This window comes from Diabrotica virgifera, chromosome 6, assembly GCF_917563875.1.
Source record: "Diabrotica virgifera virgifera chromosome 6, PGI_DIABVI_V3a".
In the NCBI taxonomy this organism is placed as follows: Eukaryota; Metazoa; Arthropoda; class Insecta; order Coleoptera; family Chrysomelidae; genus Diabrotica; species Diabrotica virgifera.
Genome location: NC_065448.1, coordinates 27116355 through 27143822, shown reverse-complemented (window position 1 = coordinate 27143822; position 27468 = coordinate 27116355). Strand labels below are relative to the sequence as shown.

The following is a 27468-nucleotide window of genomic DNA, read 5'->3' as shown; positions in this document are numbered from 1 at the left end:
TATAACTTTTAAGTGACTCCTCCTTGAAGTCCGAGTTCAAGAAGAAACCCCTTGGACAATTCTGGGTGAGCATTAGGGATGAATATGGATGGACCCTTAACCACAAAAGCCCTTCTGGTTTTACTTCCTTTTATAAACACAGAACTAGTTGAGAGATCGTTCTCTTCCTATGTTTTCATTAAGAATAAGTATAGGAATAAGCTAAATGCAAGTCCTGATTTAAGAGTGTATTTATCAATCTTTGATATTGATTTCAAAATATTATGTGCAACAAAACAGGCCCAAGGGTCACACTAAAACAGTTTTGACTTGTTTTAAGAATAATTTTGATTTCTTTTTTTTTTCAATAAACTTATTTGCTAATTCTAGTATGTTTTTGTGATAAGAAACATTGTATTTACTTTGTTATTATTTTTTTACAGTTGGTATTTAGAATTTAGAATTTACTAAGTTTACTAGAAACATATATAGGCCTAATTTTGGAACAATAACTTTATTGTCAAATAAAAGATAAAAAAAAACTCTTGCGTAAATATTTACTTTCCATGATTAATGTTCTTGCAACTTTTTTTTCTTGGGGGTACAATTTGAAATAAATTTATCTCAAGGGGTACGGCAGTGAAAAAAGGTTGGGAACCGCTGCTCTAGACTAAATTGCTTAAACCCAATTTCACACTTGAGGCTTTTTCTCCAGTGTGAACTTTCAAAAAATGTCCTTTTAAAGTACCTGCTTGATTAATTGTTTACAACAAATTTCACTCATGTAAGATTTTTCTCCAGTATGAACTTTCATGTGAGTAGTTAAATTAGTTTTTTGAGGAAACTGTTTTAAACAAATCTCACACTGTTAAGGTTTTTCCCCAGTGTGCACTCTTAAATAAATGTAAAGAGTGAAATAGTTTTGTACACACTTATGACAACAGGTGAACAGGGAAAAGTGTACTTTTTAAGTGTGTAAAACAAATAATTCCTAGCTGAGCGCTTTCGGCTTATAAAGCCATCTTCGGAGCTATGCTACAATAGAAAGGACTCTAATGAATAATTGATCTTAGAATTCAAAAGTTTAACTTACGTCAAAAGGTTCAAAATACCACTATGAAGAGAGATGGATCCCATGAACGATATACAAAAAATACTTCTATATACTTGTGCAGTTTTTTAATGATGGATAAAATATAGAAAAAAACCTTGTCTGTCTGTTGAAAAAAGGTGGTCAATTCTTGCTGTTTCTTAGTCAGAAAAGTTGAAAAAACATATATATTACAAGCACAAAGGACTTACACGAAAAACTACATTACATATAACAAAAATTTGTTCATGGTAAGGTCAAGAGACCTTATGGGGCTAGTACACGCTGGGCCAACGTGTACAGGACCACTTGGCATGAGTTTGCGATTGGCGGTCAGCGTTGGTCTACAAACCGAATCTTGTCGGTATTTGGTGCACAAATCAAAGGATTTTTGGGACTTGCGCGATCTGCCGAAACAGCTGCGAAACAGCTGTTTGGTTATGAACACTGAACACGTTGTTGTCGTTGAGTTTAAAATATTTGTTTTCTCTTCTCACAATATTGATACTGTTTATAAGTATTAATTTTAAGGTTGTGTTAATACTTTTTTCGGGCCCGTCGTTTGCGCCATTGTTTTTTAATCACTCTTGTTTGGTACACTTTTCTATAAGCATTGAACGCATTGTACAAATTAATTGCGGCAGCTGCTACAGTCTCCACATCCATATCCATAATCAGAGTTTGTTTTTTGTTTATCCACTAAGAAAGATTAATGCAGACTGATAACTCCATCAACGTGTAATCACCATGTATTCACTGTTCTTACTTGGCCCAACTCATTGGCCAACTAGTTGGCCCAACGTGCACTGGAGCCATTACCATCTGATGTGTGCTGTGTCAGTATGAAGAATGGCCAAATGGCGGCATGTAGTCTGGTGGATTTTTAATGACAGCTGACATAGATAGTGTGTGCTGGTAAAGGTACTTTCACCTTTTCTCATAACCAGTGACAGTTGACATATGACATTTTAGCAATGGAATTGAACAACTTTTCAACATGGTCTGTAATTACATAAATCTAGTTTTTAAAATTATACTTAATGAAATACATATTAATGAAAAAGAAGATAAATCAGTTGACAAGTTATCCTTCTAAAAAACTGAACTCTTTTTTAAAAAATTAATATGGGATGTAAAGAAGCTTGATGGTGAATTTCCATATTATTGAATAAGTCACAAATTTCATTAGGTGCACTATGGGTGTGTCAAAGATGGAAAATAAAATTAATTAAGAATTAATTTTTTGAGAATATGGTTTTTCCCCAGTGTGCACTCTCAAATGTGTTCTTAAAGAACTTGCATCACTAAACTGCTTAAAACAGATTTCGCACTTGTAAGGCTTTTCTCCAGTATGCACTCTCAAATGTCTTTTCAAATCCCCTGAGTTGGTAAACCTCTTCAAACAAATTTCACACTTGTGAGGTTTTTCCCCAGTGTGAACTCTCAAATGTCCTTTTAAAGTTCCTGCTTCACTAAATTGTTTAGAACAAATTTCACACTTGTGAGGTTTTTCTCCAGTGTGCAATCTCAAATGTTTTTTCAAATTATCTGTTCTAGTAAACTGCTTAAAACAAATTTCACATTTATAAGGATTTTCTCCAGTGTGTAATATTAAATGACTATTTAAATGAACCTTCTGAGAAAACTGCTTCAAACAAATTTCACACTTGTAAGGCTTTTCTCCAGTGTGACCTTTCGTATGTTCATCCAAAGAAATTTTATGAGTAAACTGTTTAAAACAAACTTCACACTTGTAAGGCTTTTCTCCAGTGTGCACTCTCAAATGTCTTTTCAAATCCCCTGAGTTGGTAAACCTCTTCAAACAAATTTCACACTTGTGAGGTTTTTCCCCAGTGTGAACTCTCAAATGTCCTTTTAAATTTCCTGCTTCACTAAATTGTTTAGAACAAATTTCACACTTGTGAGGTTTTTCTCCAGTGTGCAATCTCAAATGTTTTTTCAAATTATCTGTTCTAGTAAACTGCTTAAAACAAATTTCACATTTATAAGGATTTTCTCCAGTGTGTAATATTAAATGACTATTTAAATGAACCTTCTGAGAAAACTGCTTCAAACAAATTTCACACTTGTAAGGCTTTTCTCCAGTGTGACCTTTCGTATGTTCATCCAAAGAAATTTTATGAGTAAACTGTTTAAAACAAACTTCACACTTGTAAGGCTTTTCTCCAGTGTGCAATCTTAAATGTGGTTTTAAATTACTTTTATAACTAAACTGCTTAAAACAAACTTCACACTTGTAAGGCTTTTCTCCAGTGTGCAATCTTAAATGTGGTTTTAAATTACTTTTATAACTAAACTGCTTAAAACAAATTTCACACTTGTGAGGTTTTTCTCCAGTGTGCGCTCTCAAATGGCCATTCAAATATTCTACTCGACTAAACTGCTTAAAACAAATTTCACACTTATGAGGTTTTGCTCCAGTGTGACTCATCAAATGTGATTTTAAATGATGTGCTCGACTAAAATGCTGAAAACAAATTTCACACTTGTGAGGTTTTTCTCCAGTGTGCACTCTTAAATGTTTTTTCAAATAATCTCCTCGTCTAAACTGCTGAAAACAAATTTCACAATTGTGAGGTTTTTCTCCGGTGTGCACACTCAAATGCACTTTCAAATTACTTGTGTTAGTAAACTGCTTAAAACAAATTTCACACTTGTGAGGTTTTTCTCCAGTATGAACTTTCAAATGTGTTTTCAAACTACCTGCTACGCTAAACTGCTTAAAACAAATTTCACACTTGTAAGGTTTTTTTCCAGTCACAACTCTTACATTTTTATTTAATGTTTTTCCTTCCGAATGTTGATTAATATAATTTTCTTCATGTGATGAATGTTCAGTTAGTGTCTCCATCATCTCCATTTTGTTCTCTTGAAGACAACCTAAAAATCAAACTGACTATAATACACTAACTAAGCAGCAAAATTAACGCACCACGTTAAAAATGAGACATGTTAGATGTCTCTAATTTCCTAAACCTGTTGTCCAATTTGAGTGATTTTCTTAATCACAAGATCACAATGTAAAGTCCTATCTAAAACTTGTTACAATGAATTTGTGTCCAGCTCGAAAAATGCTATTGTCAATGAGAGTAATGTGAAAAAATTCTGGTCCTATGTCAACTCACAACGAAAATCTAATGATTTACCATCTAAAATGTTTTACAATGAGGTGAGTTGCCAACTGGGGCCTGATCTTCCAAATCTATTTGCAGATTATTTTAACACTAGAAAGTCGGAGGGGCCTATTTGGTCCCTGTTGCGATTTGAAGTTATTGTAGTTTTTTTATTTGAGGTAATAATAATTTCATATTTTGACTTTTAATATTTTGATACAAAGACTTATTTAACACAAAAAAATATTGTTTACTAAATTTATTAAATGGTTTTTCTAACAAATCTACCATAGAAGTCTAAAGGGGCCAGATTGGCCCTGTGTAAGTTATTATCGTTTTCTGGGAAATTCGACGAACCTTTCTTTCAAATTCCTGTCGGGTGGGTAAAATTATATTTATGTGTTTATTGTAAATGGTTACCCTTATACTGGTACTGATCATGTACGTAATAAAGATAAAATTGTTGGTGAACACAAGTGAACACAAAGATACAATTGTGGGTGTAGAGCAGTGTTTCTCAACCGCCGGTCCGTAGAAAAATTTTGCCGGTCCGCGAAAATATGTTGCATTTCCGCGAATTTCGCGCTCGGATAGAGTGACATCCAACAGAAAAAGTGGATGGCTCCAGTCAAGGATCGTGTAAAAAAACATAGAGAGAAAACAAAAAAGATCCAGAGAAGTGGGAGGCTCTCAAAAAGAAAGAAAGGGAAAGAGACAAGTTACGAAGATTGAAGAAAAAGGAAATCTTAAAAACTAATCCCCAATTGCAGCAACAGGTCAGAAATAAAGTAAATGACAGAGTCAAAGCTCACAGGGAGAGAAAGAAACTTCTTGCATTATAACGATCGGATGTACAAGAGGTCATGGAAGCTGAACCAGAAGGATCAGGACGATATTATCCTTAGATGGAATAAAGGAATGACCGAAGATAGAAAGGTCCAATCGCCTACATTGACGAAACAATGGCCACGTTGCTCAGTCGGAAGAGATGTGGGCATGGTTCTTTGTGTTGGGCTTCTGTTACAATGAAAGGTGTTAAATGAATAAACAATGGTATGCGAATAGAGCTAATGAAACGAAGATAGACAAAAGGTAAATAGATAACATTAACTGATGGTTTGACACTTGGACTCTAAGGAAACGGAAATACTTAATACTCAAACGAAAATATAGGGCGCCCGGTATTTTGACCAACAAATACTCAAAGGAACAATTAACGAAACATAACACAACAATAAAAAAATTAGCAACAATGCTACGACAAGACATCAATGTTCTAATCTTGAGCTGTAAATAATAAAATCAAATAAAATACGACATCGTACGTTTCAATGTAACTTTTATTAAGCTACTCAATAAGGTGTTCTCAATAAGGTAATACTCAATACATATTTACAGGATCTACACAGAAAGAAATAACTATAAAATTGTTGACCAAAATAAAAGGAAACTTCAAATACCTTGACTTAATATTATTTGGTCAACACGAACACAGACCGATAATCAACAACGTAAAATAGATGACTATAATTTCTAATGACTCTATTTACTAAACTGAAAAACTGAATAATTACTCAAAAAAAAATTAAACATATATAATTGACACTCATATTCCGTCATCTATTCGACAATAAAAAAAGCTTTTTTTGTTTCTATAATACTAAATTTATAGTAATTACACAAAAAAATTACATCATCAAAATGTCTATAGTTTAAATGATCACCCATAAAATGTCTATAGTTTAATTGATCACCCATTTTAAAATAAAAATTACTCAATAATGACATCAAATTAACTATATTAAAAGAATGACCTTTTTAGAATGTCAATGCACTTTTTCAGTTAAATAAACACAAAACAGGTGTCTTATCTAGACCGCACGCGACAAAATTGGCATATTATTGCTTCTTCACAGTAAGCAGATAATAATTTAACTTACTAGGCAAAGTGAGACATCTGTCAAGCTCAATCTGGCCTGCAAAAAGGGCAGAACACGGTACATAACGGACTATTAGCCCCTCAAATATAGGCAGTACTGTTGAATTGGCCCCAAAGGATAAGGCCGGGCAGTAGAAATGGCTCTCAAAGAAGACTAGTTGGTGGTACGATAGAATTGACCGTATCGTAAAATTGACCATACAATAGAACTCTTAAAGAAAAAAGGATTTCGTTAATAACGTTGGAAAAATAGAATGAAAGGTTACTTCGACTTACCATAATTCAATTATGAGTTCACTCTACTGACACTAAATACTGATCACAATAAATCAACGTCCCAATGCATATTGCACGGGTAACAAACTAAGACAGACTTTGTTTGAGACGTATGCCCCAATTTATAGACGTTGTGTGGGAACGACGCTAAATTAAAATCTGTGAGAGAATGAAGAGATATTCCCATAAAATCTTTGACACTTAAAGGTCGCGTCATATTATAATGCACGTCGCGTTTTCGACACGTAGCGTTTGCAGACCGGCAATCGGACTGCCCATTCACATTATCATACATAGAACGTTTACGTTGGTTTCAGTTTGGTGCGGTGCAGATGTGTTTATTGTCACAACACATGTTTACATGACAAATTGCCTCGAAAACTACTTTTTAAATTAGACCGGGCAGTATCGTCGCCCCGGCTAGCGAAATTATTCCGATTCGATATTTTTAAACAAACTTACTCAAAAAGAAGTCCTTATAACATATCCACAGGGTGCCGGACGGTACCGTGGTCGAAAAATTGTTTAAACATTTTTTTAAACAAATTCACAAAAATATTTTTTTCATTTCGAGCAATATTTTTTTAGATAAACTGGGTCATTCTGGGCAAAAAAGGTCTCTTTTCATTTTTCTCTAAAACTGATTGTTGTCGAGTTACATGCGATTAAAAATTTGAAAAATGCGAAAAGGCCATTTTCAAGGCTTAATAACTCGATTAAAAGTATTATTATGAATTTCAATAAGTGACCAAATCAAGTTTCAAACCCCTTCTTCAAGGTCCCAAAGAGATTTTTGTCATTATTTTACTACAAAGCTGTTATTTTTAGTTATTAACAATTAGCGCTATAGTCCAACTGTATCGTCGCCCCCGTTAGCGAAACTATTTCGATTAGATTTTTTTGCACAAACTTACTCAAAAAGAGTCCTTATAACAAACACATCCACAGGGTGCCGGGCGGTGCCCTTGTCAAAAAATTGTTTTAACAATTCTTATTAAACAAATTCACAAAAATAATTTTTTCATTACGAACGATTTTTTTTTTAGATAATTTGGGTTATTCTTAGCAAAAAACGTATCTTGCAAAAATGCGGAAATGGCCATATAACTCGACAACAATCAATTTTAGAGAAAAATCACAAGAGACCTTTTTTGCCCAGAATAACTCAAATTATTATTAATTTGGGTTTAATTAAATTATTAATAAAAAATTATTTTTGTGAATTTGTTTAACAAAAATTGTTTAAATAATTTTTAGACCACGGCACCGCCCGGAACCCTGTTGATGTGTTATAAGGACCTCTTTTTGAGTAAGTTTGTGCAAAAAAATCTAATTTCGCTAACGAGGGCGACGATACAGTTGGACTATAGCGGTAATTGTTAATAGTTAAAAATAACAGCTTTGTAATAAAATAATGACAAAAATCTCTTCAGGACCTTGAAGAAGTTGTTCGAAACTTGATTTGGTCACTTATTGAAATTCATAATAATAATTTTTAATCGAGTTATTAAGCCTTGAAAATAGCTATTTTCGCAATTTTAGAGAAAAATGACAAGAAACCTTTTTTGCTCAGAATTACCCAAATTATCTAAAAAAAATATTGCTCGAATGAAAAAATATTTTTGTGAATTTGTTTAAAAAAAGATTGTTTAAACAATTTTTCGACCACGGCACCGTCTGGCACCCTGTGGATATGTTATAAGAACCTCTCTTTGAGTAAATTTGTGCAAAAAATCGAATAGGAATAATTTCGCTAGCGAGGGCGACGATACTGACCGGTCTAAATACTCTGTATCAAATTCAAAGAAATACCTAAATAAACAACCAGGGGAAAACGACCCGTAGCTGTCAACATCCGAAAAATATTGTTTTCGAATGAACCGAACGCAGACGTAACGTGTCTTATACGCTACGTTACGTGTCTTATACGCACAATATGAATGGTTCAATTTAAAAACCATTAAATTATATTTTTCGCAAACGAAACGCTACGTGCCGAAAACGCGACGTGCATTATAATATGAGGCGACCTTAAGACTTATCAGCTATAAGATTTAAAAAAAAACACAGTTTCGTCAAGTGCCTTCTCGGCGCGAAGGAAATTTATTATGGTTTTGGGAACACAATTTGATGTGAATTCACATCATTTCCAACTCGCTTTTTATTCTACATGCAGAAAAATGTAAACGTTACAGCATCTGCTGAATCAACGAGTAAAGCAACGGAATCACCAATAGGAACTTATAATTCCCCTCGGACTTTTGGAAAAACTGTGAACAAAGTTAAACGTAGCCTCCCAAATAGCCCACACAAGAAAACTGCAGTCCTAAAAAAACTTGTAAGTGATGTAATTGGCATTGAGTCTTTGGTTTCAAGCACACGAAAAGTAAAACATGCACATGTAACTGCAGAAAACAGAGCTCTTGTCGTGGAATTTTTCTGTCGAGATGACATAAGTCGCCAGACTCCTGGTATCAAAGATGTTAAGACAATAAGAAAAAAAGGTGAACAGAAACAGAAGTTGCAAAAACGGTTCATGGTGATGACTGTGGGAGAGGCGAGGAATTTAAGAAAAGGTTTCCACATGTGAATATCGGCAAATTTAATTTTTTCTCTTGGCGGCCAGAACATGTATGCTTAGTGTCTGACATGCCTCATGATGTTTGCGTCTGCAAAATTCACTTCAACTTCATTAACTTATTGGAATCAATTCACAAAGGAATCCCAGTTATTCCAAGATGTCACAATGAATTACTAAAACATTTGTGCTGTGATCTTCAAAACAAGAATTGTATGTATGGAATGTGTTCCAAATGTGACAACAACATTGATGTATTGCTTCCAAATGATGTTGATTTGCAAAAGAAAATTCATTGGAAACAATGGGAAGAAAACAACAACAGTCGTCCTGTTCTACATGAGCACAGTGGGACATGTGAAAATGCTCTCAAAATCTTAACTGATTTGTTACCCAAGTTCAAAAAACATGCTTTTGTTAAAAAGATACAGAGTGACTATTTTCAGAAGTGCAAAAAAATATTGCAGTGAATGAAGTGGTTATGCAATGTGACTTTGCCGAGAACTATGCTCTTGTCAGCCAAGACGAAATCCAAAGTGTGCATTGGTCGCACGCTCAAGTAACTTTGTTCACTTGCTGCGTCTGGTTATCAGAAAAGGTGGTACAGTCGTATGTGATTGTAAGTGACGACAGATCACATATACACTTTCCTGAAAGCCTTAGTAGAAGAGGTAAATCTCGGCCCACAAATTAACAAGATCTACATTTTTTCTGACAATTGTGCTGGGCAGTTTAAGAGTAGATTCACACTATCTAATCTGTGCTTTTTCGAAACAGATTTCAACTTAGAAGTTGAATGGAATTTTTTTGCCAGCTCCCACGAAAAAGGAGCTGTAGATGGATTGGGAGGCACAGTTAAAAGAAATGTCTGGACAGCTGTCAAATCAAGAGCGGTCGTAATTAATGACGCTCGAGAGTTTCATAACTATGTGGACAAGACTTTGGAAACCAAAATCAAATCACTCTTTATAAGCAAGGTAGATGTAGAGAAAAATGAAGCCATGTTGGACCAAAGATGGGAGAAGGTAAAACCGATTCTCGGCATTCAAAAATGTCACCATTTCCGACCATATGACTGCAATAACTTGCTCATCGCAAAAACATCTGCATCTTTGATAAGCAAAGTGAGTGTTTTTGGACCTGAAGAAGATGTGCGTAGAGTTGCGGTGAAAAGACGCTTGGTGTACAGTGATGTTTACTCAGATTCAGAATCAAAATCTTCGGATGAGGACTGTGACAACACACTGGTTGGAACTGTTCAAGAACTTCCTGCCACCAATGCTCCAGCTGATTTCAAAGAAAAGGACTTTGTGGTTGTAGAGTATGAAGGTGAATTTTTTCCTGGGCACGTGATGGAGGTTAAAATTGAGGACATTTACCTATATAAAGTGCAATGTATGACAAAGTCTGGTTCAAACTGGAAGTGGCCTGATATTCCTGATGAGATGTTCTACACAAGAAATGATATTAAAAAAAAATTGACAGTGCTATGGTTATACCACTTTCAAATCGAGGTGTATTCAACGTTAAGGAGCCAATGTTAGAAGCATCATGGTTACAGTTCAAAGACAAGGCTTTCAAACACTAATCTTTAGACTCTTGCTACTGGAAAGTGTGTGTATTCAAAGTTTAGTGATGGTTAATCAATTTTACTTTTGTAAGTTTGTTTTGATATAAAACATCAACTAGTTGGTTTCACACGCAAATAAATCTTTTTTACTTATTTAAAACTTGTTTTTCTATTAAACTACCTTAAAAAACCAAAAAATAAGATATTTTTATTTAAAAATATAAAGAAGTTTTTCACTGATGGTAAAAATATTTTACTTAAAGTACTTAAAACTGACAATTCTTGACACAGTGTAACACCCGTAACATTTTCTGTAACACCCGTAACAGTCTTGTATATATTTTTTAAATTACTTTTTGTGCACTAAAAAATAATAGAACTATAGAATTATGTTTAGCAGACCCTTAAAATGAAATAAAAAATTATATCAAATTTTTAACATTGCAAAATGAACAGAGTTTTTGTTACTTTCATGCCTCTGCAAGAGACCTTGTCCAATCTTTGTAACACCCATAACGCTTTATTCTAGTTATTTAAGTCCCTTAACTAACCAATATAATTTATTATTTTGATATAAAAAACATCATTTTACTATATTACAACTTATTTAATTGTTATACAAATTTAAAAAAATATTCTAGTCCTTTTTTACGATGTTGAAAGTGTGTAGATGTAACACCCGTAACAATGGAATCACCCATTTAGTTTTTTATTTTTTCATGTTCAATATTTTTATTGGAATTGATTTGCAAGAATTGCCGCCTATGAGTCCCATTGGATTTTATGGAAAATGTTATAAAACACTTGCTTTAGCTTCAGATGACATAGCGATTTCCACTCATAAGATGTATCGGTGGTAGTTATTCCTCCTAAGGTTGACAATCAAAGTGAAAATGAGGACATAGACAAAGCTTTCCGAATGATGTTCCAGGAGAAATATAAGTTAATTACATGAGTGTTGACTCTGACAATGACGAAGAAGAAAATCTTCCTCTTGCCATCAGAAGAGAAAATGTACTGAAGGGTCAAAATAAAACCAAAGAATCTGAGCAGACGGAAGAAATTACTGATATTAGTATGACATCTACAACAGGTTACAAAGGTCGTCTGGATGATATGAAAGAGTAATTCTGAGGTAAATCTCGTTCGATAAATTTTTGGACAATGAAATTATTGAAAACTTATATTACAGAACAGACAAGTATATGTGCCGCTCAAAATAATAATCATCACTTCATGTAACGCAGGAAGAGCTAAAGATATTTCTGGCTATTTTACTTTTTACTGGATACCATATATGGATGAGAGCGCAACTATTGGTGACTAATGAAATTTCAGGGAACCGTTTCCAAAAATTTTAAAAATAATTACATTAAAAAATCTACTTATTCTAAAAAACGACTAAGTAGCAGGGTTTGTACCAATTAGTCTAAAAATGGATGAAAGCGGTCATTTTCCAAAGAAAATAGACAAACAACTTTGATGTCGCCTATGCCACCAAAGAGTATGTTGGACTTGTATAAAGTGTGAAGTTACTCTTTGTTTGAAACATTATTTTGTACAATTTCATGCTATTGTCCTTTTCATGAGCATTTTTCAGTGCGTAACAAATGATAGGAAAAAGGGTAAGTCCGTGATAATACACATTTATGACATTTATTCTAACATGACATTTTAGTTAAATCTTACAGTTGTCACATTTTATTTTCAATTTGGAATAAAAACAAATCAAATGTGTTTCTTGCATTTATAAAATGGTATTTTCTTTGATTTGTATAGTCTTATAAATTATACAGATTATATTTGTAATATTATTATCTAATTAAAAAAAAATTATTTTTTTTATTATGGCGCCATCTATCGACAACTAGAATAAATGTTATAAATGTCACATAAATGTCACCAATTGAATGTAATCACTGATGTGCGTTTTTTTCTGTCACATACAATTTAATGCGTTAGAAAGAAATGGAAAAACTATGACGCACTGAAAGATGATCATGACAAAAAGAATAGTTAGATTACAATACAGGATATACAAAAGTATGTAGGTACCTACCTATGTTGTAAGAAAATAAAACATTTTCATGTTTACACAATGTTTTATATTTTGACTCCTGATCAGACCATTGTACTCGTATGAGTACACCTACGTTTTGCTAAAAATTTAATTGTTTTTATGTCAAATAACAATGAACTTTTGCTATTTAACCCAGGTTAAACAAGGGGATTCAAAAAATGTTATATTATCGAAAAAAAAAAGTCGTGGGATCAAATGGATTAAGCAAATCTCTTTTATACACTCCGAGCTTCGCTGGTGTCGCTCCTAGCGGTTACTAATTCAACTTTCACCGGTAATTTTTAAATTTATTATTTAATTGTTATCGATTAATATTTACAACGCTAAAAAGTAATTAAATTGTAATAGATTTTTTTAAGATTTTGCTAATCATTTTGACGTTCTATTGATGAAATATTAATTTCTTACTTCGGATACTTTCACAATTATCATGTAGATGGCGCCAAGATTAATTTATAATTACATATTACAGAACATTAAAAAACGCAAATTCAGTATTTAAAACGTAAGTATATTAAGGTAAAAATATATACCACAGCTTTGATCAACTAATATTTTTTATAATTAATGTTTTTAATTTTATTTTGAAATTAATCACTTTGACATTTATGTCAAATTTCTGGTAAACGTTTACAGACTTGTCACTACTGGCGCTCACGAATTTATAAATATTCCCTCTACGTACGAGCTCACAGCGTATACCGTGATAGAAAGCAACAATGAATACAAAAATAATGTTGGACTGGTTGCCTTCCTTGTGTAAATAATTTAAAAAATGCAACATATAATATGCTAGAATATTTCACAGGGTGTTCCAAACTCCAAGGAAAAAATACAGCATGATTGTTACACTTGGTATAAAATGACATTTACCTGTCTAGCAACAATATTATTACATCAATATTCTTAAATAATAAGGCATAACTAGGCATAAGACATACTAAAAATTCACTAAAATCAGACAAATGGTATGGGAAATTCAAGACATCTAACATGTCCCATTTTTAAGGTTTTCTGTTAATTTTCCCGGTGTGTGTATAGTATTTTTACTACAAAAGCAAGATTACGTAGGTCAAAATTTTTGACGTATGAGCACTGTCAAAACATTAGAATGTGACTTTTCATCATGGCTACGTTTATGTCATTACTTGTCAGAGATATTTTTCTTTGTTTTTGTTTACTATAAAAATAATATCTATAATTATTTATTCTAATTAATGATGTCAATTGGTTTTTATTACTTGCCGAAATATATTAATTAGCAACAATATTATCATAGTGTAGGTATAATCATTAAAATAGATTATTTCATAGCTCACAGCATAATTGACCGCAACCAGCAACACTGAACTGTAATTTGCATTTGAATGTATGAGTAGAGTACGAATGTCTAAAATATTTAACTAAAATTATTATTTTTGGAATATTGAACTTAAATAATTATTGTTTTAGAAAATTTATATTATTGATAATAATAAATGTGTTTGGTTATTTAATTAATATAATTCTAAAATTCTCAATGTAATCGCGATTCGGTTTTTCTTATTAAAATACCATGTGGACGCTTATACAAGATCGGGCAGTTCCGTGTTGGTGTCTTATTTTAGCTGTGATACACAAATTTCAATTCTAGAGTTGATGTTATGGAATATCATTATTTTCGTTAACATTAACAAATATTTTGGCATTATGATTTATATATTTCGGCAATTGATGAAATCCGATTGACATAATTAATTAAAATAAAGAATTATAGATATTATTTTTATAGTAAACAAAAACAAAGAAAAATATCTGACAAGTATTTATTTATTTATTTATTTTACGGGCAAGCCCAATTCTACAAAAATACATAGTGTACAGAAAAAAAACAATAACATAATATAATATAAAAAACAGACATACAGAAATATAAATATAATATTAGAAGTAAATATGTACTATGAAATAATATCATAAAACCAAGTTAACATATTACAGACGCTTCACTCAAATATTGATCCCATGTAAATTTCTTTTAAACGACTGATGGAGTTGTCGAACAGTTGTAAATAGTAAAGGGAGTTTGCTAAATTCAAGACTCTGGGTACGAACGAAAAAAGTGAATAATTAAACCTGTGGAATGGTACATAAAATGTTCGCACTTGTCTAGTGGTGCGAGGTGGTGCAAACAGTGCGATCTTATTAAGTAGTTGAGAACAACTGCATATACCATTTAAGATCTTGAATAATAGCAAAAGGTCCCTTTGTTTTCTCCTGCTTGCAAGAGAAGGGACCTGCAGTTGATGCTGCCATACAGCGTAATCTTGATAGGTATGAAGCTTAAAAGCAATGTAACGGAAGAAACTATTTTGGACTTGTTCAAGTTTCCTAATGTAGACCAAGTAATGACATTAATGTGGCCATGATGAAAAGTCACATTCTAATGTTTTGACAGTGCTTTTAAGTCAGAAATTTTGACCTAGGTAATCTTGCTTTTGTAGTAAAAATACTATATATGAATCCCTATGAAAAGGCATTAAGGCTAATTTATGTTACACCGGGACGTGGACGGCACGGCATGCAAAACAACAGAAATCGCACGGCCTCAATACTTCCCAGTGTCGCCCCATTCCATTGTAAGATCAACTATCAACTAGCCAATGCTTTTCATATCAGATGATCCTTCAACGTGCCTGTCCCGTCCATGTGCCAGTTGTAACATAAATCCGACTTTACTGTGTGACTCTAGAATAGAACACACCAGCTGAATATGCTTGTCTACCCGTGGCCACTCTTATTGTCTCATAAATATGCCCTTAAATTTAAATTAGGATCAAAATTATACTAACTAATTTTTTTTTATTAAGCTCAACAGTCCTTGAATGCCTGTCGAGCTAAACAGTTTACCTCTTTACAATACAGTCGACTCTCGATAACTCGAACCTCAATAAGTCGAATTCTTTGATAACTCGAATTTTTTTCCGTTCCCTTGAGAAAACCTGCCCAAGTCGAAAAAAAAACCATGCATAACTCGAATTAATTTTGCACCCAAATTTTACCTTAATAACTCGAAGTGATAGAAAAATTACCTCTATAACTTGAAGTTCAGTAGATAAGTCGAAGTCTTTAAATACATTACCTCTATAACTTGAAATTTTCAGATCAACCCTCACTAACTAGAAGCTGTGCTGTGTTTACAGCGAACCTGTGTTAGGTCATAGACCTAGCCGGCATGGAGCAGCCACCGGACATCACAACCAAGGAAGCCAAGGCCGCAGTGAACACTTTACGTAGCTACTTAGAACAATCAAGTGACATACCAGACAACATGTTCTCTGCTGTTGTTGTTATTGAGAACATTATAGACTTAAATTCTGAAAAAAGCCTTAGGCAGAAGAAGATTACGGATTATTTTCAAATTTGAATTGTATGTACGTATGAATTGTAGGCATACATTGCAGTGTGACAGTAAGTACAAGTAGTTACAGTACATACATTAGTTTTGTAAAGGATGTAGGGAATAAAAAACATCATTTATTTGTACCTCTATAACTCGAATTTTATTTTGTTTACCTCTGTAAGTCGAATTACCTCTGTAAGTCGAATTTAGTGAAATATTACGGTGCCGGAGCCGTTAGTACTCATTCGCATCGGGAAAAAATTTTTGGAAAATATGAAAATATACATTGTTTTAAGCTATTTTCCCAAAAAAAATTTGCGGATTACCCATTCATTTAAATAAAAATCAACTTTGAAAATTGGTTTTTTCCATACATAACCTTACTAATTTCAGACATATTTTCACCAAATAGAAGTGTATATTTTATATTTGTAGGTACTGACCTTTTATTTATATCTTATTAATCCATATTAGTGCGGTATAGTTCATTATTTTTTATTAGAATACTGGATTATATTGAAAATATTATAATCCAACAAAATTTTAAATTCTCTCTGTCAACATTTTTGCAATCAAGTAATCAAGTTCACAAAATCACAAAATGTTTATGACATTTAGATCGACATTCGACAGCGACTGTGCTAGGTTGCCAATTTTTATCGTAGGGTTTTCTGTTTCAAATATTGATGTAATTTAAATAAATCAAAATATCTTTGAAATTTGAAAATTTGTTTTTTAATTAATAAAGGGGGTATGTTACATATGTGGAGAATAGAACAGGCGAGGTATTAGTGGGAATTATAAAAAAAAACACGTCCGGGAAGGTAGTGAGATTTGGACTGACCAGTGGAAAGGTTATTCCAATTTGAAAAACTGTGGCTAGATTCACAAAACTGTGGATCACAGCAAGTACTTCAAGTATCCAGAGTCTGAGGTCTGCACGACCCCAGACCTTGGGTCTGTGTATTGTTACCTACAGGCGTTCGTAGGATGTCTATGTGTATTCCTCCGTAGGAGAAGTACACCCACTATTATGTTTCATCTTAATTAGTTTTGTTCATGTTAGGTTAGATTAAGTTTTGTTTAGATTAAGCTTTGATTAGATTAAATTTGATTAAATTTAAAAAAGAAGTCATTGTCAGCTGTCAATCTCAACAAAAAAGAAGAAAATGTCATTGTCAGCTGTCAATGTCAACAAAAAAAGAAGAAAATGTTATTGTCAGCTGTCAATAACAACAAAAAAGAAGAAAATGTCATTAGCAGCTGTCAATGTCAACAAAAAAAAGAAGAAACTGTCATTACCATTTGTCAGCTGTCAATGTCAACAAAAAACGAAGAAACTGCCATTATCATTTGTCAGCTGTCAATGTCAACAAAAAAAGAAGAAAATGTCATTGTCAGCTGTTAATGTCAACAAAAAAAGTAGAAAATGTCACTGTCAACTGTCAATGCCAACAAAAAAAGAAGAAACTGTCATTACCATTTGTCAGCTGTCAATGTCAACAAAAAAGAAGAAAATGTCATTGTCAGCTGTCAATGTTAACAAAAAAAGTAGAAAATGTCACTGTCAGCTGTCAATGTCAACAAAAAAAGAAGAAACTGTCATTACCATTTGTCAGCTGTCAATGTCAACAAAAAACGAAGAAACTGCCATTACCGGCTACCATTTGTCAGCTGTCAATGTCAACAAAAAACGAAGAAAATGGCATTGTCAGGGGCCTGATTCTAATTCATTTCGACAGTCGCAATTTCATTTCGACACCGCGCGATTCTTGGGGATATTAACCTTATTATGTTGAGACTGCTCAGAATTTGGGTTGGCGCTTCGGTTTCTTGGATTTTGTTGATAGTCTGGGAAAATTATCGAAAAAATACCATTTTTGGGAAAAATTATTTACCAGCTATTTTATTGCTAAAATCGAATCTTAAGATTGCATATATTAGTAATATGGGGTATGACAAGTCCGCAGAAAGTGTGTTATTTTATTTATAAACAAATTAGCACTCCTAAATCTTCTTTTTTTTTTTCAATTAGTGGTCTGTAACTCCTATATTTTTTCCTTTGAGCCAAAAACACTCAAATAAAAATTCACCGTAATTTAGTTCTGCACAAAGTTATTTTTTTTCCGATTTCCTTCAACAAAAATTTTACTCAGAAAATCCGAGTTTTCCCAAAAAATCTGCCATTTTCAATTAAAATTTTAGGGAAGTACCTAATTATTTATCAATAATTAAATAATTGAAGACATGAAAGATTTATTATAGTAGATTATACAGAGGGGCTAAATTATGGAATAAATTCATTTCTTTAAAACGGACGATTTTGGAGCAAAATCCCGAAAGAGGTCGATTTTTATTTTTAAATTACAATTTTTTGGCATATATTTCATACTAGTGACGTCATCCATCTGAGCGTGATGACGTAATCGATAATTTTGTTAATGGGAATAGGGGTCGTGTGGTAGGTCATTTGAAAGGGCGTTTAATTCTCTATTCAGTAATATAAACATTAATATCATTAGGTATTTATACATGGTTGCCAAAAAAAAATTTTGAATTAAATTAATTGGCGCAAAAAGAAGAATGTATGTAATTTATTTAACTCAAAATACATTGTACTGCTGTCAGAAAATAGAAAAAAAGGTTTATTTCACAAATAAACATTTCTTTTCGCTTAAATTAAATCACAAACAGACTCCCTCCTACCTATTGGCAGTTTGAACTTTTAATTTAAGCTAAAAGCAATGTTTATTTGCAAAATAAACATTTTTTTCTATTTTCTGACAGCAATACAATGTATTTTGAGTTAAATAAATTACATGCATTCTTCTTCTTGCGTCAATTAATTTAATTCAAAATTTTTCTTGGCCTCCCTGTATAAATAATGAAACTAATGTTTATAATACTGAATAGAGAATTGAACGCCTTTGTAAATGAGCTACAACACGAACCCATATTCCTATTTAAAAAAATAATTACGTCATCACGCTCGGATGGATGACGTCACTAGTTTGAAATATATGCCAAGAAATTTAATTTAAAAATAAAAATCGACCTGTTTCGGGATTTTTCTCTAAAATCGTCCATTTTAGAGAAAATGAATTTATTCCATAATTTAGCCCCTCTCTGTATATCAGGAGACCGGCGACAATCTAACCAATAGTTTAGCAATAATTAAAATGTTAATTAAAAAATTTCGGTCGAAATAATAACCAGAAAGATTATGATACACCAGAATAACTATGATTTTCATATAAAAAAGCACTATACCTATTCAACGTACCTTACAGGATTGAAATTGGACCATTTGAGCGGTCTCGGGAATGTTATAAAGAAACAATTTTTTGGCTTATAAACAAATAGAACCCCTCAGAAAATATTAGATTAAATTAAATTAAGTTAACGCTGTTGAAAAGAGCACGGCTTCTGTGTCCTTTTCGAAGAAAAACAAATTGAATTGCGAGGAGTGATTCCAGGTATAACCGGTCAAATTTGACCGGCATTTGCGACAGAGTTATAAACAACAGGATTTTAATCTTTGAACCATTAGATACCTTTTAATTCCGGTCTTCTTTGTACATACAAATTTTCATATCTTCAAGACACTCATAACAAAAAAGATTTATGTCACTGTCACCAAATTATTTAATTATTGATAAATAATTACTTCCCTCAAATTTTAGTTGAAAATTAAAGATTTTGTTTGGAAAACCCGAATTTTCCGAAGAAAATTTCCGTCGAAGGAAATTGGAATAAATTATTAATGTGCAGAATTAAATTACTGTCAATTTTTATGTGAGTGTTTTGGTTTAAAGTTAAAATTTTCGGAGTTTTAGAGCAATAATAAAAAAAAAGATTTCGGAGCGCTAATTTGTTTATAAACAAAATAGCACACTTTCTGTGGACTTTGCACAGCTATATTACTAATATAGGAAATCTTGAAGATTTTATTTCAGCATGTCCAGCAATAAAATAGCTGGTAATTAATTTTCCTTGTTTTTTACTAATTTTCCCAGATTATTACCTCACATCTTTCATTGAGTTGATGATTCATGTTGTGGACATTCTCAATTATTATATTTCTAATTTAATACTATTCTATCTAATTCCTCAAAACAAGCAAATTTCAATTAAACCCAGCTATATTATAATACCTTTTGATTTAGTTTTCCTTGCAAGAAATAAACAAAACACATCTAAACTAAACCTAACCTCGCTTTTGGCCATTCATTCATCTCCGTGTCAAATAATTTCGACAGTCGCCATCGCCATATTGAAAGCGACTTGTTTAGTGTCGAAATTTGATTTAGAATCAGGGGCCTGATTCTAATTCATTTCGACAGTCGCAATTTCATTTCGACACCGCCATGACAGCAACTGGGGATATTAACCTTATCATGTTGAGACTGCTCAGAATTTGGGTTGGCGCTTTGGTTTCTTGGATTTTGTTGATAGTCTGGGAAAATTATCGAAATAATAGTACCATTTTTGGGAAAAATTATTTACCAGCTATTTTATTGCTAAAATCGAATCTTAAGATTGCATATATTAGTAATATGGGGTATGACAAGTCCGCAGCAAGTGTGTTATTTTATTTATAAACAAATTAGCACTCCTAAATCTTCTTTTTTTTTCAATTAGTGGTCTGTAACTCCTATAATTTTTCCTTTGAGCCAAAAACACTCAAATAAAAATTCACCGTAATTTAGTTCTGCACAAAGTTATTTTTTTTCCGATTTCCTTCAACAAAAATTTTACTCAGAAAATCCGAGTTTTCCCAAAAAATCTGCCATTTTCAATTAAAATTTTAGGGAAGTACCTAATTATTTATCAATAATTAAATAATTGAAGACATGAAAGATTTATTATAGTAGATTATACAGAGGGGCTAAATTATGGAATAAATTCATTTCTTTAAAACGGACGATTTTAGAGCAAAATCCCGAAAGAGGTCGATTTTTATTTTTAAATTACAATTTTTTGGCATATATTTCATACTAGTGACGTCATCCATCTGAGCGTGATGACGTAATCGATAATTTTGTTAATGGGAATAGGGGTCGTGTGGTAAGTCATTTGAAAGGGCGTTTAATTCTCTATTCAGTAATATAAACATTAATATCATTAGGTATTTATACAGGGTTGCCAAAAAAAAATTTTGAATTAAATTAATTGGCGCAAAAAGAAGAATGTATGTAATTTATTTAACTCAAAATACATTGTACTGCTGTCAGAAAATAGAAAAAAAGGTTTATTTCACAAATAAACATTTCTTTTCGCTTAAATTAAATCACAAACAGCCTCCCTCCTACCTATTGGCAGTTTGAACTTTTAATTTAAGCTAAAAGCAATGTTTATTTGCAAAATAAACATTTTTTTCTATTTTCTGACAGCAATAGAATGTATTTTGAGTTAAATAAATTACATTCATTCTTCTTCTTGCGTCAATTAATTTAATTCAAAAATTTTTTTGGCCTCCCTGTATAAATATTGATATTAATGTTTATAATACTGAATAGAGAATTGAACGCCTTTGTAAATGAGCTACAACACGAACCCATATTCCTATTTAAAAAAATAATTACGTCATCACGCTCGGATGGATGACGTCACTAGTTTGAAATATATGCCAAGAAATTTAATTTAAAAATAAAAATCGACCTGTTTCGGGATTTTTCTCTAAAATCGTCCATTTTAGAGAAAATGAATTTATTCCATAATTTAGCCCCTCTCTGTATATCAGGAGACCGGCGACAATCTAACCAATAGTTTAGCAATAATTAAAATGTTAATTAAAAAATTTCGGTCGAAATAATAACCAGAAAGATTATGATACACCAGAATAACTATGATTTTCATATAAAAAAGCACTATACCTATTCAACGTACCTTACAGGATTGATATTGGACCATTTGAGCGGTCTCAGGAATGTTATAAAGAAACAATTTTTTGGCTTATAAACAAATAGAACCCCTCAGAAAATATTAGATTAAATTAAATTAAGTTAACGCTGTTCAAAAGAGCACGGCTTCTGTGTCCTTTTCGAAGAAAAACAAATTGAATTGCGAGGAGTGATTCCAGGTATAACCGGTCAAATTTGACCGGCATTTGCGACAGAGTTATAAACAACAGGATTTTAATCTTTGAACCATTAGATACCTTTTAATTCCGGTCCTCTTTGTACATACAAATTTTCATATCTTCAAGACACTCATAACAAAAAAGATTTATGTCACTGTCACCAAATTATTTAATTATTGATAAATAATTACTTCCCTCAAATTTTAGTTGAAAATTAAAGATTTTGTTTGGAAAACCCGAATTTTCCGAAGAAAATTTCCGTCGAAGGAAATTGGAATAAATTATCAATGTGCAGAATTAAATTACTGTCAATTTTTATGTGAGTGTTTTGGTTTAAAGTTAAAATTTTCGGAGTTATAGACCAATAATAAAAAAAAAGATTTCGGAGCGCTAATTTGTTTATAAACAAAATAGCACACTTTCTGTGGACTTTGCACAGCTATATTACTAATATAGGAAATCTTAAGATTTGATTTCAGCATGTCCAGCAATAAAATAGCTGGTAATTAATTTTCCTTGTTTTTTACTAATTTTCCCAGATTGTTACCTCACATCTTTCATTGAGTTGATGATTCATGTTGTGGACATTCTCAATTATTATATTTCTAATTTAATACTATTCTATCTAATTCCTCAAAACAAGCAAATTTCAATTAAACCCAGCTATATTATAATACCTTTTGATTTAGTTTTCCTTGCAAGAAATAAACAAAACACATCTAAACTAAACCTAACCTCGCTTTTGGCCATTCATTCATCTCCGTGTCAAATAATTTCGACAGTCGCCATATTGAAAGCGACTTGTTTTTGGTCGAAATTTGATTTAGAATCAGGGCCCAGGGCCCTGATTCTAAATCAAATTTCGACACTAAACAAGTCGCTTTCAATATGGCGATGGCGACTGTCGAAATTATTTGACACGGAGATGAATGAATGGCCAAAAGCGAGGTTAGGTTTAGTTTAGATGTGTTTTGTTTATTTCTTGCAAGGAAAACTAAATCAAAAGGTATTATAATATAGCTGGGTTTAATTGAAATTTGCTTGTTTTGAGGAATTAGATAGAATAGTATTAAATTAGAAATATAATAATTGAGAATGTCCACAACATGAATCATCAACTCAATGAAAGATGTGAGGTAATAATCTGGGAAAATTAGTAAAAAACAAGGAAAATTAATTACCAGCTATTTTATTGCTGGACATGCTGAAATAAAATCTTCAAGATTTCCTATATTAGTAATATAGCTGTGCAAAGTCCACAGAAAGTGTGCTATTTTGTTTATAAACAAATTAGCGCTCCGAAATCTTTTTTTTTATTATTGCTCTAAAACTCCGAAAATTTTAACTTTAAACCAAAACACTCACATAAAAATTGACAGTAATTTAATTCTGCACATTAATAATTTATTCCAATTTCCTTCGACGGAAATTTTCTTCGGAAAATTCGGGTTTTCCAAACAAAATCTTTAATTTTCAACTAAAATTTGAGGGAAGTAATTATTTATCAATAATTAAATAATTTGGTGACAGTGACATAAATCTTTTTTGTTATGAGTGTCTTGAAGATATGAAAATTTGTATGTACAAAGAAGACCGGAATTAAAAGGTATCTAATGGTTCAAAGATTAAAATCCTGTTGTTTATAACTCTGTCGCAAATGCCGGTCAAATTTGACCGGTTATACCTGGAATCACTCCTCGCAATTCAATTTGTTTTTCTTCGAAAAGGACACAGAAGCCGTGCTCTTTTCAACAGCGTTAACTTAATTTAATTTAATCTAATATTTTCTGAGGGGTTCTATTTGTTTATAAGCCAAAAAATTGTTTCTTTATAACATTCCCGAGACCGCTCAAATGGTCCAATTTCAATCCTGTAAGGTACGTTGAATAGGTATAGTGCTTTTTTATATGAAAATCATAGTTATTCTGGTGTATCATAATCTTTCTGGTTATTATTTCGACCGAAATTTTTTAATTAACATTTTAATTATTGCTAAACTATTGGTTAGATTGTCGCCGGTCTCCTGATATACAGAGAGGGGCTAAATTATGGAATAAATTCATTTTCTCTAAAATGGACGATTTTAGAGAAAAATCCCGAAACAGGTCGATTTTTATTTTTAAATTAAATTTCTTGGCATATATTTCAAACTAGTGACGTCATCCATCCGAGCGTGATGACGTAATTATTTTTTTAAATAGGAATATGGGTTCGTGTTGTAGCTCATTTACAAAGGCGTTCAATTCTCTATTCAGTATTATAAACATAAGTTTCATTATTTATACAGGGAGGCCAAGAAAAATTTTGAATTAAATTAATTGACGCAAGAAGAAGAATGCATGTAATTTATTTAACTCAAAATACATTGTATTGCTGTCAGAAAATAGAAAAAAATGTTTATTTTGCAAATAAACATTGCTTTTAGCTTAAATTAAAAGTTCAAACTGCCAATAGGTAGGAGGGAGTCTGTTTGTGATTTAATTTAAGCGAAAAGAAATGTTTATTTGTGAAATAAACCTTTTTTTCTATTTTCTGACAGCAGTACAATGTATTTTGAGTTAAATAAATTACATACATTCTTCTTTTTGCGCCAATTAATTTAATTCAAAATTTTTTTTTGGCAACCATGTATAAATACCTAATGATATTAATGTTTATATTACTGAATAGAGAATTAAACGTCCTTTCAAATGACCTACCACACGACACCTATTCCCATTAACAAAATTATCGATTACGTCATCACGCTCAGATGGATGACGTCACTAGTATGAAATATATGCCAAAAAATTGTAATTTAAAAATAAAAATCGACCTCTTTCGGGATTTTGCTCCAAAATCGTCCGTTTTAAAGAAATGAATTTATTCCATAATTTAGCCCCTCTGTATAATCTACTATAATAAATCTTTCATGTCTTCAATTATTTAATTATTGATAAATAATTAGGTACTTCCCTAAAATTTTAATTGAAAATGGCAGATTTTTTGGGAAAACTCGGATTTTCTGAGTAAAATTTTTGTTGAAGGAAATCGGAAAAAAAATAACTTTGTGCAGAACTAAATTACGGTGAATTTTTATTTGAGTGTTTTTGGCTCAAAGGAAAAAATATAGGAGTTACAGACCACTAATTGAAAAAAAAAAAGAAGATTTAGGAGTGCTAATTTGTTTATAAATAAAATAACACACTTTCTGCGGACTTGTCATACCCCATATTACTAATATATGCAATCTTAAGATTCGATTTTAGCAATAAATTAGCTGGTAAATAATTTTTCCCAAAAATGGTATTTTTTCGATAATTTTCCCAGACTATCAACAAAATCCAAGAAACCGAAGCGCCAACCCAAATTCTGAGCAGTCTCAACATAATAAGGTTAATATCCCCAAGAATCGCGCGGTGTCGAAATGAAATTGCGACTGTCGAAATGAATTAGAATCAGGCCCCTGGGCCCAGCTGTTAATGTTAATAAAAAAAAACTGTCATTGTCAGCTGTCAATGTCAACAAAAAAAGAAGAAACTGTCAATGTCAACAAAAAAGTAGAAAGAAGAAACTGTCATTACCCTTTGTCAGCTGTCAATGTCAACAAAAAACGAAGAAACAGCCATTACCATTTGTCAGCTGTCAATGTCAACAAAAAAAGAAGAAAATGTCACTGTCAGCTGCCAACGTCAACAAAAAAAAACTCATTGTCAGCTGTCAGTGTCAACAAAAAAAAGAAGAAAATGTCACTGTCAGCTGTCGATGTCAACAAAAAAAAGAAAAACTGTCATTACCATTTGTCAGCTGCCAATGTCAAAAAAAAAATGTCAGTGTCAACAAAAAAAAAAGAAGAAAATGTCACTGTCAGCTGTCGATGTCAACAAAAAAAAGAAAAACTGTCATTACCATTTGTCAGCTGTCGATGACAACAGCAAACGAAGAAACTGCCATTACCATTTGTCAGCTATGTCATAACAAAAAAAAAGAAGAAAATGTCATTGTCAGCTGTCAATATTAACAAAAAAAGAAGAAAATGTCATTGTCAGCTGTCAATTTGTAACACAACATTAAACGCCAACAAAGTTGAAGAAAACTGTATTGTTAAATTTGAATTTTTTAATTAGTACATAGTAGGTGGCACTAGCAATAAATATAAAAATTATACTTTGAAATCCCTAAATTTCAAAGATAAATCGAGAAAAAACCCTCCTGTACCGATGCCCGTACGGTCCAGGTTTGGTTAGGTTAGGTCCATTTTCCCACTTAAAATGATAAAAATGCGTCTATATTTGTTACTTGTAAAACTAAACATTTTTATAGATTTGGCAACATCCAGCAACGTCACATGTAATTATCAATATGGCAGTCTAAAAAGTGTGTAAAATCCAATTTTCAAAGTCTTTTATTATTTAAACTAATGGATAATCCGCAAATTTTTTTTTTGAAAATAGCTTAAAATAATGTATATTTTCGTATTTTCCAAAAAATTTCTCTCATAGCGGATGAGTACTAACGGCTCCGGCACCAATATGGGAGGACTTAAATATTTAGTTACTAACCTTTTTCAGTTTCTTGTTTTTCTTCAAATGGATTAAGTTCATTGCCATGTTGTTCTATTTCAGTTTTTATGGGACATTTCTTTAAGTCAAAAGAATCATATGCGCCATGTGTACTTTGGCTATTGGATTCCTCTTTGATTTCACATTTAAAACCATCTAGAAGAGCATCATCCAAGTCATTATACTCTATTTCTATTTTGCACGTTTCCTCACTAAATTCTTGTTTCACTTTCATTTTATTAAAACTTGATTTTATGTATTCTAATGATAATTTTACACCAGGGCATTCACATCCACACAATGTGTCCACACTCGAACTCAGCAGTACTCGGTGACCAAGTTTAAAGGTTTAAATTACAAAAATTACAATATTACAAAATAAACAAATTGAAATTGCTTTTTGACATTTGAGAAGTTAGCTACGAAACACGGACACGGACTGTGCACGGACCATGATGACATTTCAGTGTTGCCATGTCTTCTTAAGCCGACCTCAAACGACTCGTGTTGTATTACTTCGCAAGTACAGAATTTTATATTCACCTACTTGGAAAGTAGGTGAATATGCGAGTTTATACTTGGAAAGTTGGAGTTTATACTTGGAAAGTAGGCGAGTTTGCGATAGGGCACTCACACGACGTGTACAATTTACAAGTATTTGGCTTAACGACCTTGATAAATGAATCAGTGGTGTGATTACTAATAAATAGACCAGGACATATAGGAAAAAATAAATCGATATTCAAATACAGCACCTAGAAAGTTACAACTTTTTTCATTGTGTTCAGGATGACACCAGTAAAAAAGTCAACAATAG

The 27468-nt window shown here is 32.1% G+C and overlaps 1 protein-coding gene across 1 annotated transcript; it reads right to left on the bottom strand.

Moving 5' to 3' along the window:
• Nucleotides 1-451: 451 nt before the first annotated feature.
• Nucleotides 452-27073, bottom strand: LOC126887393 (zinc finger protein 271-like). Its single transcript, XM_050654896.1, has 3 exons — nt 26652-27073; nt 1073-3970; nt 452-1014 (listed from the first exon to the last, which is right to left on the bottom strand). Exons 1-2 carry the CDS (start codon nt 26884-26886, stop codon nt 2298-2300), a joined length of 1908 nt encoding a protein of 635 aa, XP_050510853.1. The 5' UTR covers nt 26887-27073; the 3' UTR covers nt 452-1014; nt 1073-2297.
• Between the last annotated feature and the right edge of the window lie 395 nt (nt 27074-27468).

Bases quoted from the DNA above. Each gene is read 5' to 3' on its own strand.
- LOC126887393 (XM_050654896.1), bottom strand. From the start codon at position 26,886: ATGAAAGTGAAACAAGAATTTAGTGAGGAAACGTGCAAAATAGAAATA. The intron at 3,971-26,651 runs GTTAGTAACTAA...TTTGATTTTTAG, and splicing joins AAAACAAGAAACTGAAAAAG to GTTGTCTTCAAGAGAACAAA.